Here is a 16,577-nt window from a genome sequence, read left to right as displayed (position 1 = left end):
TATTTAAGGAGCTATAGTTGAAACTTAATGCAATTTTTAAATCTTTCATTTCCACTCCAATGAATCTACTCCATTTGGAGCACAAAACGGCATTTGAGAACTTTGTTTCAAGAACCATGGAAAAACGGGTAGCCCATGACTAGCCTAACCCTAAAATATATATGGAAAAACAATTGTTTTTTAATTAACCAAGTAGGCCTAATTAAAGTTAAATATAGATCAACACCACAGGTTTTAAATTTTTCCAAACACTGAAATCTTGTAAATCTTAACAGAATTATCGGCTGACCCTAACCATAAACCAAAATCTGACCTAAGCCTAACCTAACCTTTAGTTGATGAGGATGTCGTCACGTGATATTAAACGTCACAGACATATCTAGAAGCACCTCCCCTTTTATACAAACACCTGTTATCTTTATCTTCAAAACTCCATCAGTTTCTTCAACCTAATTTCAATAGAATATTAATATTAAAGTCTGAAATAAAATAAAATACACCACAGAGATAATATTCTTCTTTATACGATGTGTGAAAATATTTTAGATTTCTTTATTTTGTTTGTTCTCCGACAATTAGAATTGAATGAGTGGTACAATGACGAAACAATGAATTAAAAAGAAGCGTAAGATACATGGGGGGGAGGGGGGAGAAGGGGGCGGACTCAAAAATGTACCCAAAATTCTTTCTGAAAATTGTAATAAATAACTTACAAGTTAGTATTTGTTTTTGTTTACGCGGTACATTTTTGGCGGGTGAAGGAGAAATAAACAAAATTGGTTTCTTTAAATGACATTGTTTTCTTTGACGTGAACATATATATGATAATAATTAATTAATATTTAAGAATAATTAATAGAATAATAATATTAATAATAAATGATTAAATAGAAAAAAGTGTTTCAATAATATATATAGACCATGAAATCGCCACCGTTGTAACACAGATTTTTGGTCGAGCTTCTCAATAATAGAGAATTGGCACTCCATTGAGTGTAATACAGTCTCAACTGAATGAAAGTGCCGCTTCCCTTTTTTTTTTCGTAAATAGCATTTTTTTTTTTTAGCCAAAGCTATCGGTATATCTATGAGAAATACAGGTATACTTCCCATATCTATGATAATACCGAGCTAAGTTCTAGAGACAAAAAAATATCTAGCCCATTAAAATTAAGATATTAATTACAATTTGCAACAATTAATTGCCAGACAGGCTAAATAATTAATTAAAAAAAATTGTTAAAGAATGAGAAACTAGTTAAATTAATTCATATTTAAGAAAATTAAGAGAGATTAAGGGGGCGACTAGAAAATATTATCTTAATTAGTTTTTGTTTTTTTTTTTAGTTTTGTAGTTTTTTAAAGCGGGGTTTTCATGGTTTTTTATAGCGTAATTTTAACATTTAACAACAGAAATAACAACAGAAAATTATTCTTATAACATCGCTAACAATGACTCGATCGTGTGTGTTTTATAATGTGTTTTTTTTTTTTTTTTCGCCGTGTTATGTATGTTACGTGTATAATACAAGTTTATTCTTTAATAGCTAGCGCGGAGGGTTACTTGTTTACGTTTCTTTTTTTTAGTCGTCATAATGTACTCGTTATTATTTTAGCACTGTACACTTATTTTGAAGCGACTTGTTTTTTAACATATTATACTAGTTATTATGACCACTTTGTTTTTGTTTTTTGTTTTTTTGGATAATTTACATCTCATTGTTTGTTTCTTTGTTTGTTTTTTTAGTAATAATAAATATAATAATAAATAAAAGATGTGAAAAACACTGATATAAGAGTGATGATAATAGATATAATAAAATTGATTAAACGTGAAAAGTTTTTTTTTTGCTTTTTTCGTGTTTATGTGTGTTTGTGTATGTGCTTGTTTTTTTTTTTAATTAATTAATCGTTACTTTTTTGTATTTTATTTTTATAATATATATATTTATATATCGCTTGACGATGTGTTTTTAAATATTATTAATTATGTTTAATTTGTTATAAAAATTACGCCACCAATTATTACAGCATTATTTTCACGGTATTTTCATGGGGTTTTTTTATTGGTGGATATTATTTTAATTATTTGTTTTTTTTTTTTTTAATTTTATTAAACATTTGATAATTGTTAATGGGAGAGGTTTTTATCTTTATTTTAATTATCTTTAATTTCTAATAATTAACGTAATATGACGACGGACAGGGAACGATCTACATTACATTTTTTTTTTCTTTTGACAATTATGACGAGACATATTTTATTTATTTGTTATTTATTTATTTATTTATTAATATTTGTTTTTTTTTATTTTTTTTTTTAATATTTTTTTTTAAGAAATTATCTAGTAACAGTACCACGTTTATTTTATTTTTTTTTTAATTTTTCTTACCCCCTGATTTAATTGTAATTAAATTATTTAATAGCTTAATTAAATGAGTGTTTAAAGATATTTAAATGTTTTTTTTGTTTGTTTGTTTGTTTTTTACGATTGGTACACCGATTTTATTTATTTATTTATTTTTATTTTAGAAATATTTGGACTTTTAATTTTTTCACGGGAAGAGCTTGTTTTTTCTTTTTTTTTTTAATTTTAAATTTTTAAGGAAGAACAAAGGCTTAATCTACGAATACGAATACTATGATTAAAATTTCATGGAAAATGCCATGGGATTTTTAATTAAGCCTAAGTTAAAAAGGGATTATTTTTTGCTTATTCTTTTATAATCTTTACCATGGAAGACGAATTTCGAAGAAGCTTGATTAGTTTTAATATTAGTTAAATTTAAGTTGTTGTTGTTGTTGTTTACATTCTTGGAAGATAATTAAAATTTATGGAAATTATTTATTTTTTTTAAAAGCCTAACATTTTGGGCGGATTTCGAGTGTACCTGGAAATACTTGTTTTTTATTTATTTTCTTTTGTTTTTTTGCATACTTAAAAAAAGCACCATGAATTTTAGGGGGAAGTAAAGCGGGATTTACTTTTTAATTTAAATATGTTGTATTTGTTTTTTTATTTTTTTTTTTTTTTGGTTTTTTAAGTACTGTACCATGGTTTGTTTTTAAAGTGTCCTAAAGGGGTTTTTGGGTTTTTTTTTTAAGGTATTTTTATTTAACAACTACACGTTGGACGGATATTCTAGACAGAAAAATTGGCTAACAACAATATTTTTTTTTTGTTTTTTACTAATAGTACGTTTGTTTTTTAAGCTAGGCTAGGAGATATTGTATTTTAAAATTTTAACACAGAGAGAAAATTAATTGTAAGCTATTGTATTTAAGGTATAGAAAAAAATTCGGCAAGGTTTGTATTTTATTTTGTTATTTTTTTTTTTGAAATTTCGGGAGGGTTCCGGAAGGGTTGTTTTTTAAAAATTGTATTTGTTTATTTTATTTTATTTGTTTTTTCTTCAAGTTCTAGCGCCTTCCTTATTTATTTTTCAATGGATTAACGCTATAAAATAGATTTATTTTTAATATTTTTGTTAATTGTTTTTTTTTTAATTGTTTTTTAATTGATCTAAGGCTCATTTATTATTATAAACTATTTTTTGTTTTGTTTCTTTTTTATCTTGTTATTATCATATTGCTTTACGAAGTACCAGAGAAAATTGTGTGGGGTTTGTTTTTTAACCCCTCTGGAGAAGAATGGGGGGTCAAGCGTTTAATTGTTTTTTACGGATATTTGTTTCTTACACGTGTTTGTTTGTTTTTTCTTAATTAAAAAAAAAAGACGATGTTTTTTCATTAAAAAACAAATTAATTGTAGGACTTTTGTTTCAAGTAAACGTGTTTTTTTATCACCTATTTTAGAATTTTCTTCTAAAAACTACGTCATAGCTAACATCATTTACGTGTTAATATGATAATTTCTAAGCCTATATAATAATGTGCAAATAAATTAGCATTAAGTATATAATAATATATAAATTTTTACATTTTTTTTTTTGGTAATTTTTAACCCCATTTTTATTATTTTGAAGTTATTTTATTTTTTTTAAGTTTTTTGTCACATTTTTTTTATCTTCTAAAATACCTACTACAAATTGGGGATTTCTTTTACTCGTTTGTTTATTTATTTATTTGTTTATATATATAATAATAATATTTATTATAAAAATGGGGTTTTGTCAACATGTATATTATTTTTTGCAATTTTTTTTTGTCATTTTATTTTATTTATTTATTTTTTTATCTCGTTAATATTCATTTTTAAATATTAACGATGGCGATTTGTAACAATATATTGGTACATGATTTTTATTTTTAATTAATATAAACGTTATTAATTACGGGTAATTAACGTAATTACTAATTCATTTAGAAGAATGGGGGGATGAATGTTACAATATATAATCGATAATATTTGTTAGTTTGTTTGTGTACTTCTTTTTTTTTTTTTAAATCAGTTCAAACTTTCGCTCCGGAAATAATCTTACGTTCATACATTTAACATTTTTCTAACTTACTTTCTTTCTTTCTTTCTCTTTCACGCTAAATATAAAGTTTGTTTGTTTATTTGTTTATTTATTTATTTATTTATTTATTTATTTGCGTTCTCTACTTTATCTTTCTTTAATAAATAAAAATGTCTCATCTTATGGCGTTTTATTTATTTATTTTTTCTTTTGGTATTTTATTTTTTTCCTTTTAAATAGTGGAGAAATATATCGCAAATATTTAAATTTGTTTCTTTTTTAAATTTCTCTCTGGGAGCTTTAACTTTATATTCGCCGATTAAAATACAATTAAATGTAGGTTAAATTAGGGCCTAATTTTAGTTAAGAATGGAAGAAATTTTTCAATTTTATTTGCGTATACCCTGTCTGTATTAAGATGGAAGTAACGGCGGGATTTTCATAAAAAAAAATAAAAAATTTATCGACGAATAAAAAGTTAATTAAAAACCTTTTCTAATTAAATTAAATTAAATAAATTCTGCCAGTGCATAGACAAAGACCTAACGCCCTCTTTCATCATTATTATTTTTTTCTTAATATATTTATAACCTTTTTATCAAAAAAGGCACTTTTTCTCAAGTCCGTACCTTTCAATATTCTCAAATAAATTTTCCCAATTATTTTCTTTCTCTAGAGGTTTTGGTTGTAAAAACTAAAAATTTCTTCACCAAGTTTGTTTTTTTCTTTTTTGCTGTATTATTGTATTTTAATGTAATATAGGCACTTGAAGACGCGTATAGTTGAATATTTTCTTAAATACAATCTTGGAAAGACTCGAAAGATGAAGATGAATCCAAGATTGTTTCTTCTTGTTTTTGTTTTTTTGTTTTTTTGGTGGTAAATAAAGTTGCATATATGTATACATTTTGTTTTTGTTCGACGGGGTAGACAATAATTTTCTTTTTAAACTTCTTTGGAGTAGTAAGGTTTGTTTGTTTTTCTTAATTAAAAAAAAGAAATTAAGGACTAATTAACGTACTTGTAAAAATGTGAGATCGTATCGTACATTCTCAGAGATTCTCAAAAGTTTGTTTTGGGTTTGTTTTTAATTGATATATTTTTAATTATTTAATTAATAAAAGAAGTTTAAACAATCCTCTAATAGTTAAATTTTTGGCCCTTTTATGTTGTATTTTCAAGTTAATTACGTTTAAATTAACGTCCCGTAACGTGACGAGGCGGTGGGTTTACTTATTACTATTTTTTTTCGTGTTAAAGAGTCAATATCTCAAAAGTTTTTTATTTATTCTTTCGCGCTTAAATCTGATTAACCACCAATTAAACAAAAAAATTTTAATTAATTAAAAAGTGAGCGTTAAATAAAAAAAAAATGAACTTAAATTATTTTTTCTCCCCACCCCATACGGGATATGTAGTGGCTTATTAGTTTATATTGTTGTAGTAGTAGTAGATGTCGTAGTAATAGTAGTAGTTGTAGATGTTGTCGTCGTGTTTCGCACTTATTTTAATAAAAATTTCTCGCTCACTCAGTCGCACTTGTATAATTTCACTACGTAACCGTGCTTTACTAAAAATGATATTTTTTTTTCTTTAAATCACTTACATCGCATACGTACGCTTTAAAAAAATTGGTATCTTCGTGCCGCGTTCTCATTTAGTTTAATTAAATAATAATAAAAAACTTAAAAACTAAGCAAAATAAGTATATCATATTTAAGGTCTCCGATAACGATAACGAATATATAAAATAATAATAAAAATGAAATTATTTTTTCTCTTTGATAAATTATTTTGTTTTTTTTTTCTTCTTCTTGTCTTAGAGTTATTACAGCTATGGGGTGTTTGTTTGTTTGTTTTTTGAGCTATTATAATATTATTCTGACTGCTTGGGGATGTATGTACGTATGTTTATTTATTTGTTTACCGTTTCCGACGACACTTGTTTAGTATAAGTCGACGGGTGTTGATTGTTTGTTAAATTATTTTTTTTTCTCATCAAAACACTCGTTTTTAGTCGCGCCTCCGTTTTTTAAAATTGAGTGATTACTGCATTCTAGCTTCCTGTAGTTGCTGTTGACTAGCGTAGGGCACGGAAAAAGCGGCTCCGGGTGCGCCGCCGGGTATTTGGGGGATAGTGTAGGCGTACGCGGTCGGGGGTAAGTAGGAGGCGGTGGCGCCACCCGCACCGGCGCCCGAAGGCGCGCCCGTTGACGTTACCGTCGGGAAGGTGTAGGCGTCGAGGCCGTTCGGGTAGGGAGGTGTGTAGGCGGCGGCCGCCGCCGCTGCTGCCGCGGCGTAATCGTAGAAGTGTCCGGCAGCCGCCGCTGCTGCCGCTGCCGGTGAAAGTGGGCCGTGTGGAGGAACTATCAGGCTGGCAGGCGCCGGAAGATAGGCCGCCGCCGAAGGATACAAGTAATGCGCCGGTAGAGCGCTGAAAATAGTACAAAACGGAACTCTTAAGTATTAGAATCAAACAAATGCACGGTACAATTCAATTTCAAGTCGGCAAATCGTAAAATATGCCTAGACACCATTGCAAGTAATTAATGGAACGGTCAATTGAAGGAAACTAAGCGGGAAAGGCAGTGGGCTAAATCGTTGTGGGGTTTTTTGTATCACGTCAATAATTTTCAACTGTAAACTATCTAATTAAATTTTGTTTGTAGGGAGAGAAAACAACAAACCATCATTGAGTTTTCCCTTATCTAACACTTTTAATTAAAGCGCATTTAAACTTAATTCTTGGGAAAAGTATGACATCACGATCCCGGAAAGCAAGTAAAATAAAAAACAATCCTCTGAAAGACCGTTATTAGTTTTGTGAAAAAATTCATAACAACAATAAGTATGACAATTTAATTGATAAAACATGATTCCTGCGACACCAACTTGTTACTTGCTAATCAAAACATATAAAGAACCGATACCTTGTGAGAGACAGAACCTAGATTATTTAATTAACTTATATTTAGTATTTCACTTATGTTCAGCGTTCATTTCATTACGCTTATTTCCTTTCCTGGAGAAAGCTTTGTCTCGGGGCCCGATTCTCCGCTATGCTACTAATAATTCTTTCCAATCAATGCTCGTGATTAATTGCTCGTATTAAAAGCGCAAAAGCTAATTAATCCGAACGTCTACCTCCACTTTCGCACGTTTGACTTTTCCCTAATAAAGCTACTCGCCCCCCCCTCCTTCCCTCCCATAAACTAGGCCTAATTACATAGAGTTATATTTAGAAGCAAAAGGCAACTGAAATAACTAAAGAGGTAAGCCCGAATACAGGGGCACAAAACTGATGTATTTTCCCATAGCCCCTGTAGAAGTGTTTCACCCTCTGAGCACCCGTGTTAGCGGGAAAGTAATCATACAGGCGTAACGTTTGGTTCAAATTAGCTAAGCCTATTTTTCTTATCAGAGTTTAAACCGTTATTTTGAAGAATTAGGCTTAAACATTTAGGCCTTAAATTTAAAACGTACTCACGTTATTTCAATTAAGTTAAGCCTATTTTCTTAAGAAGTTTGAAACATGGCGTTAGGGTTAATTAATTAGGCCTAATTCAAACCTCGCATCAATGTTAGCTAAGCCTATTTTTCTTAACAGAGTTTAAACCGTTATTTTGAAGAATTAGGCTTAGTATTTAAAACGCACTTTCGTTATTTCAAATAAGTTGAGTTCAGTCTATTTTCTTGAGGAGTTTGAAACATCGCGTTAGGGTTAACAAATTAGGCCTAATTCAAATAAATTCTCTTCACTGTTTGTTTTAAGGAAAGGAGGCCCAGGATTTTGGTTTCGTACAGGAGAGCGTTGAGTATCTTGGGGGTCATTTATACAAGGGGTCCCTCAGTGACGAGAGATTCAGTCTGTAAAGAGAAATACTAGATGGAGAGAGAGAGAGAGAGGGAACGAGAGAGAGAGAGAAGAAAAAACATCTCGTAGAATGATTTATCCCCGGCGAAAGGAATAAGAAAAGTGTACAAGGATGAAGACCGAGGCTTAGTGAACTCTCTATCCTTCAGACAGTATAATCAGATTCGCGGGCTAGTTAGAAGAAGTAGGGATATGAGAATATCACCCTCGGGTGTACCATTGATCTTTTCACGCCACAGTTTTATAGGTAGGGGATTGGTAGAGAAAGAAATAACAAGTAGCCACCTGGGAATTAAATTAAGGGGGGGGGGTGTAAAAAAAAGGGACTCCAACATGTAGCCTATCCTGTCAAGAACTCTGTAAGATTGTTAACGCTAAGCCTTACTCTATCAAACTCATAAATTAACAGAAAATATTACTGAGGGAAAAACGAGCGTCTGTTAATTTATAACCGTATCAAAAATGCTGTATTTTCTTTCAAGATATATAAAAATTCAAAAAATTTAGCCTCGTATATTAAATAATACTTAACCGAGGCTTAAGTTAATGTATTCTTTATCGCTAAGCCTAACGTGTTTTTAAATGCGCCCTTGAAAGAACACACAAAGTAACTGCTGTAAGATTAAGTTTAGTCCTTAATTTTTTCGCCTAGCTAGAAAAAGCGGGTAATAATCTACTCAATTTATTACTACCATTAGGCCTATATTACCAGAGATGATTCTACGGGTAGTCTAGTCTCTTATTATTAGTATGGCTTTCTTTCATCAATCGCAGCTTTCTTTATTAACAAAGTTATTCTTTTAAGATAATCATAATAGAGTTAGAGCAATTTCCGACTGCTACCGTGACAACGGAGATGGCACTTATCCGTCGTAAACTGTATAAATGTGGCTAGAAAAATAACATCGAGTGCCGTATGGCCATCTAATCGTCTATTTCTGAAGAGCAGAAGAAAATTCATCGTACGTTCATAAACGAATAAAGAAAAGGCGAAATCTTGGCTATTTATCAGAATAATCAATAGAGAATTAGGCTTAACACGTTAAGCCTTTGCGGAGCAATCTTTTTCTCGTATGATCTTAGTCATATTCCGCCGCCCACGCGACATTGTGTAGGAATCAAGTTCAACGAAGCAACCAAGCATGCTTGTCTCTAGGCGGATAATAATAAAAAAGAACTATAAGCGAGATGTTGGGCATCGTGACAAAAAAGATATCCTATGGGCTTGGAGATAGTCTTCTTTGCCATCGTTGCCACTAAGGAACGTCTTAGCCAAGCGCTATCTGCTGTTTTATGAAAGAAACGCGCGCGCGCGCGCGGCTATAAGGGAATCCATGCTTCGATGCTTTTTGACCTCCATAACATTGCGAGCTAGCCAAGGGCCCGGGTAACTAACTTCTTAGGCTTTAAAAGACATCAGAAGATCATTTATAGAAGTAATTTAGGTTTAAAAACGACTCAGGCTTGTTTCTCGCAAGCCCCAACTTTCCATTGACTTCCAAGACCAATTCATCGCAAACCCCAACTTTCCTTGACTTCTGAGGCCTATTTATTCCAAAACCCGACTTTTCCTTGACTTCTGAGGCCTATTTCTTCCAAATTCCGACTTTTCCTTGACTTCTGAGGCCTATTTCTTCCAAATCCCGACTTTTCCTTGACTTCTGAGGCCTATTTCTTCCAAATCCCGATTTTTCCTTGACTTCTGAGGCCTATTTCTTCCAAATCCCGACTTTTCCTTGACTTCTGAGGCCTATTTCTTCCAAACCCCGACTTTTCCTTGACTTCTGAGGCCTATTTCTTCCAAACCCCGACTTTTCCCTTGACTTCTGAGGCCTATTTCTTCCAAATCCCGACTTTTCCCTTGACTTCTGAGGCCTATTTATTCCAAAACCCTGGTTTTTCCTTGACTTCTGAGGCCTATTTCTTCCAAATCCCGACTTTTCCTTGACTTCTGAGGCCTATTTATTCCAAAACCCTGACTTTTCCTTGATTTCTGAGGCCTTTTTCTTCCAAACCCTGACTTTTCCTTGATTTCTGAGGCCTTTTTCTTCCAAACCCTGACTTTTCCTTGACTTCTGAGGCCTATTTCTTCCAAACCCCAACTTCCATTGACTTCAAAAACCTAATCCTGACTGACAAGATTTCCCGGATGTTTTCTCGATCCTTCATATCCTAATTAAGTACTTCAATTAATGAACGTCTCTCGGCATCACTAGAGTTTGGCGTACGTTCGAGACAAAATAATACTTTGCAGGGTTGGCTATCATTCCCATTGCGAAAATTGGGCGAAAGGAACCGTGGGAAGGCGGTATAGGAGAAGGGAGAATTTTTGGGTTCGCATGCCGTCACGGAGTTTTGCTTCCAAAACAACAGCCTTTTCTTTCTATTCTTTTTTTCGCAACTTACACAACTGACAGTTGCTGACGCGAGATATTTTTGCTTATAAGCTTACTAAGCCTTGGTTAAAAGAAAAGAGTAAAAAAAATAAAAATAAAGGTTTCCCTTTCAAAAAAATAGGGGCAAAGGCCCAGGGGTCGGTGATGGGAGGCATGGGGTTGACTTGTCTACCTCAATTTAGATACATCGTTTTCAAAAATGAAGCCAATCAGAGTTGACTGAGGGGGTTTAAAACATTTGGCTGAAACCTTAGCCACTGATATAGGCCTAGAAGGACCGATTTTGGTGCGAAATTTAGACCATAACAGTATTTTTTAAATTACAATTCAGATATACGCTAGTTTATTAGGGAGAAGGTCTAAATTCGTCACATTTCTAGCTTTATCTCCAGTCCAAACGTTTAGTGGGTCCGGAGTTAATCCCCGCCTCTAAGCTACAACCAGCGAGATATCTCATTGGTTCTTGAAAACTCACGTCAGCGCGACGCGAATGACGAAAATTACAGTCATATTTTCCGACTGAGGAGAGGCGAAATAGCCCGGCCTCCTTTTACGTCCCCCCTTGTATTTTGAAAGGGGGACTGGGACTATGGCGCGCGAATACTTGGGCATCTTATACCTTCTCCCTAATAAACTAGATATCGCTTCTTGGCTACATCTTATAACTTCTACATTACCACTCTTTTTATTATAGACCCAAGAAATAGCCAGATAGGGTTAAAGTGTCTTAAAGGGGTTGAAAATAATCAGTGACCCGTTCCGATCTAAACATCAATACATCTCTCTCTCTCTCTCTCTCTCTCTCTCTCTCTCTCTCTCTCTCTCTCTCTCTCTCTCTCTCTTTTCCTCTCCTTCTCAAGCTCATCTTCTATACATCCGGAGGAGAAAAATCTTGATGACCTTTAACCCCATTTATCCGTCACCCTTCGATGGCGACGGGGAACGTGAGAGAGCGAGAGAAAGAGGAAAAAAAAGGATGAGATGAATTAGACATAAACACTTAGCGTTTGTTTATTTGTTTAACACCATGCAGAAGCAGAATTAAGAGGCGACTGACACGCGACTAAGGCCAAGATTTCATTATACAGTTAAGCCTAACTGTTTTTATTGGCATGAAGAAGCTTCACTTCTCTCGGATGGAGGGAGTAAAGATACAAGTAAGTACAGGGATGCCACAGTTTTTTTTTTTATTTCAAAATTCCCAGACTATTCCAGGTTTTTCCATGACCCTCCAAAGTATTTCTGGCAATTTTTAATCTCCATTTTTATTTTTTATGAAGGAAAGTCAGAAATAATTTTTTTTGGTTTAAACGTGTCTAATTTAAGTTTTTTACAACCCATTTTCGAAATCCCTGCTTTTCCATGACTTTTTCCAGGTACCATCGCAACCCTGCACGGTAAATGAAGATCTATTCCAGTACCCCCTTTTAAAATAAACAACTGAAACACAACTCCCCATTAAAATTGTTTCTCGTACACAACTAACAAAAACAAGCAAATTCCTTAAAAAAAAAAAAAAACAGAATTTGTTTTTAAGTCAATTTAAAAATAAAATGTTTTAGGGTATATACTACAATTTTTTTTTCTTTTTCTTTTTCGGTTGGGCCTAACTCTTGGGCCGTAACATTTTTTGAGGCCACGTTCGCGAGCGACAACGTGGCTCCTAAAAGTGGCTCAGTTTTGCTCGCTTTTCTCCATGCACATACACATACAAAAAGAAGAAGATTCCCAAGAAGAGAGTGAGAGAGAGAGAGAGAGTGAGAGAGAGAGTGAGAGAGAGAGAGTGAGAGAGAGAGAGAGTGAGAGAGAGAGAGAGAGTGAGAGAGAGAGAGCAGGAGAAGGCGGCGGCGAGCATCAAAACTAATTTTAGTAACAGTAGCGTAAAATTCAAATGCCAGGAGGAACCTATTCCCCCCTCCCCTGCCCCCCCTTAACTGAGGTGTACCTCTTCCTTGAGCAACAAGAAAGAAAGGAAACTCTAAAAGAGACCCGTGTATTAAATTCCCAGTAAGAAAAAAAGGGACACACACAAACACACACCCGAAACTTTCACCCGGTTAATTTTAAGCCAAGGAAATGGATATCTCCTGGAATACATATAGATAATTGGAATCATTGTGTAGTCATTATCTCCCATGTTAATTTCTATGAATTCGGGTTTTGTGGGTATACCGGGCTTGAGAACTTACGCCTCATAGTTCTGATGGCATCTTTCTAACTGTTGTTTCATTGGTTAATAGCAACGCCAAGTGCAAGGCGCAGAAAGATAGATTATTTGCTAGGTAAATTTCGTTATACATAATGATTAGTCTAGCTAACTCTTCAAAACAAAATCCGCCTATATACGTTGAGTGAAAATGGTTTTCACGTACACAATGATTCCTAGTAGCTTTATGTATTTCTGTCACATATAATATACCCTTTTCAAAATGGCAGCCACAGAATCGTCTGCTAGAAATAGGGTTAATACGGAACATCCGGTTGTGTATGTGGTCCCAAAACGTTAAATATAGCTTCAAAATTACCAGTCCTGCACCAAAGCCATATCTAAGGTCTTTGCTGTCCACATATCGGTATCGGACTACTTTTCTAAGTAAATTTACAACTCGGCAACTGAGTACTTGGTCTCTACTGGTCGTATGTCCAGTTCAATTAGATTCCTTATTTCCCAAGCTCCATAATTAATTTTTCAAAGACCAATCAAATTTTACATTGCTTAGTTAAATGGCAAGGCATAGTGGTCATCCCCTCGGAGTTGGCGTAGTAATAGGACGCGGAAGAGGGAAGTGGGAAGTAATACGCGGCGGAAGTTGAGGAGGAAAGGGACCCGAAATAAAGATGTCACACGCGGGAAATAAGCAAGCTTTGAAAAGGAAGAAGTCGTCGAAAGAAAAAAAAAACGAAATACGAATTTAAGAAATTTGAGATGAGCATCCAGATGTTTCTTACGCAGGCTGGTTTAGCTAGCTATTTGACTAGGAACTCCACTAAAATTGGGGAAAATACCGGGGACAATGGCCTCCAATCTTTTACGCCTAATAACTAGCCACTAAAAATCGGTTTAAATCAACTTATATTCAATTCTACTAATGTTTTTGAGTCTTATTCTAAAAGTAGTCCAGTAAAATCAACCATTTTCAAACCTCCAAATAGCTAAACCACCCCGACTTTCTAAATATACACGTATAAAAAAGGCCTGTTTAAGGTGATATTTAACCTTTAACCTTTTTATCATTCATCCCACCCAGGAGAGTGGATGACGAGAATCGATGTTAAGCCTTGTCTTTAACTTAACAAGAACAGAACAGAACAGACAAATAACAAAGTTTAAGAAAGATGTGGCGCGAAATATGCCACGTGCCATTTTTTATTCAATATTCATTCAAATTCAAACTAGGCTTAGCACCTACATTTTAAAACAAGGCTTAACAATCCGTACAAGTTTTTGCGTAATTCTAACTTAACCAAAATAAATTGCAAACGTTTAGACGTTTGGTGCATGGGCAAGTAAGTTTCTTAAACTCTATAATGTTTGGCACGTCGCGAAATAATGGATAGAGATTTAAAAGTTAAAAGAAAGATGAAAAGAGCGGCGGCACGCTAAGACCAAGGCTTAAGATACAAGGCAGAAATAAAAACAAAAATACAAAGCTCTCCGTATTGAGTTGACCAAACTGATACTTTGTGTTCTTGTTTGCAACAGAAGGGAGAAGCGTATCGTTTCGACAAGTGATAAGAAAGAACGAGGGGAGGCGAGAAGACAATATAAAAAGAACACCATATAGTCGTGAAGTCAAGGAGAAACACAGAGGGTTCGTTTCATCTAAGGAGTACAAAGTAAAAACTATGGAGGTATAAGCGTGATTACGCGTGTGTATGCAATATGGAGGTTCATAATATGAAGTTGAAATAGACAACTGTCCATCCACTGGAAAATCTAGGAAACATGGTTGCCAGTTTCGAGTTGGGGTCTTCGTTTTTGGCTGTACAAATTGTTAATAAAAACACTGAAAACAATCAAAGCTAGTAGTACCAGTCCCTTAAAAGACAAATCTGCAAATAGCACCTCCGACCAATCACGTGACGCCCTGCCAGACTGCCAACTTGTTAACATAATTTATGTGGTACGCTCTATATCTAGCAATTTTTGTCAAATTTCGCGCTAAATTTCATTCGACATGTAGCGGAGAGTGCCACAAGAATTTTGTTAACAAAAAGGCAGAGTTTGGTCTTATAACTAACTACCAGAAGAAAAAGAATCACTATCTTCCTTTTCACTCTCCCTCTAAATGATAAACTTCTGATAATCATTCCATGTTTTTTTTTTCTCTCTCTCTCACTCTCTCTCAACTCAGTCTCTATCTAGACGAAGCTAGCTTGCGAGGGTGTAGGAAATAAGACTTGTCACTTTTGTGATCCTCTAGCTCGTCTAGAGAATGTGAAATACGCGTCAGTTTTTCCTGTCACTCAAAGTCTAACATCCACAAACTCACACACACACAGCTAGGGATAGAAACCAAAATAGACCGCGAAGCCATCGTATTCCACTCGAAGGACATCACCACGACAAAGTTAAATCACATCATCAGGGAAAAGAAAAAAAGAAGAGTGTGTTTCCAATGTTTCCCTAGGCGCGTGCGGTGGCAGAAACTCAACTCTAGGGTGGCGTGTGCCCCACCCAATGGAGAACCTCTCTTTCATCCACCAAAAAAACAATGGCTGCTGGCTCAAGAGAAGAAAGAAAGAAAGAACCGCCAACTCAAAAGGATCAGGCCTTAATTGTACCATCTATAGATTGGGTGAGATTTTGGCGCGTGAACCCCAGCTTTGCTACCCACGCCACGCGCGCGAGCGACAGACGACGCTTGAAGAAGTCGAAGCGGCGCGTGCAAGGATCTCGAGGAGGATCCGAACCGGGGGGGAGGGGAGGAGCTATTGATAAAGATAGAACAAAGAGAAAAAGAGCGGGAAAGATTGTAAGTTTGGCGGGAATCAACTATACTATTCACCGTCTTTTTTTTCGTTGTTGTAAAAATGGGGTGCATTGAAACTCGAAAAAGAGATTCGGTGTATTATTTCTATATGAAGGCATTTCGGTTAAAGAACAGTGACATATTTTTGAGTAGAACAGTTGAATCTGTCGCAGACATCAACTTAAACCTCGCTGTTATTATATTCACTTTTCAAAACAGCGGCCCTACCTATATTGGATGGGACTATAACTGTAGAAATATTCAGAAACCACTGTTTATTTAAAGCTAGGCGCGTAGGGGAACGTATCACTATTGTTTCTGGTGGTATATCAAGGTCATAATTTCGAAATTAATTAGTTATTTTCAAAGTATAATCTCCGTTTAAAGGTAATGGTTAATTAAATAATGTATTCATCTAACCTCACTGCAATCATAATTAATGCTAATTTGGCCGCAATAAAAAAAAATAATAATTTCATATTTTCCGGTCCTCTTTCGAAATACAACGTCCATGAACGTGTTACATCTTTCACGGGTTCACGCGCCATCACAAAACAGTTTCTGGAAGATATATTTCCCCCGTTGCCTTGAAAAACAAAAAACCCGATAACGAAGTAACCCCAAATTTTTGTGACAGATAGTGAATGCAGGGGCGCGTGCTGCCTCCGAGGCCCCAAAATTCCTCCCCCCCCCCACAAATCCCCCCGCCAATAGCTAGAAGGGTATTTCTTTCCAATGTTCCAAAAGCCGTGAAATGTTTTCCGCCCGAGTTGGACAATTTCATCGTCAAGGCATCTTTCCTATCTTCATCCTTTTCTCTTCTTTCGCTTAGCAACTGATCTGGTCATGGTATCTAAGGCCTTATTGTAATAGGAAAGCTTCAGTTGCTTGCCGAAGGATACGGTTAGGCCC

The 16,577-nt window shown here is 34.5% G+C and overlaps 1 protein-coding gene across 2 annotated transcripts in view; it reads right to left on the bottom strand.

Annotated features, from left to right (window-relative positions):
* Window positions 1–513: 513 nt before the first annotated feature.
* The window catches only part of LOC149718233 (RNA-binding protein 38-like), a 122,270-nt gene continuing 106,206 nt past the window's right edge, over window positions 514–16,577 (bottom strand). For both annotated transcript variants that reach the window (XM_089836535.1, XM_089836455.1), the window contains exon 5: window positions 514–6,856. In XM_089836535.1, the coding sequence (XP_089692661.1) occupies window positions 6,469–6,856 (388 nt within the window). In that variant the 3' untranslated portion in view covers window positions 514–6,468. The remainder of the gene's footprint in view (window positions 6,857–16,577) is intronic.

Source organism: Phalangium opilio, unplaced genomic scaffold (assembly GCF_054372755.1).
Source record: "Phalangium opilio isolate 3A_F unplaced genomic scaffold, DU_Popi_V2 ptg000002l_1, whole genome shotgun sequence".
NCBI classification, from domain to species: Eukaryota; Metazoa; Arthropoda; class Arachnida; order Opiliones; family Phalangiidae; genus Phalangium; species Phalangium opilio.
This window is presented reverse-complemented; position numbering and strand designations above follow the sequence as displayed.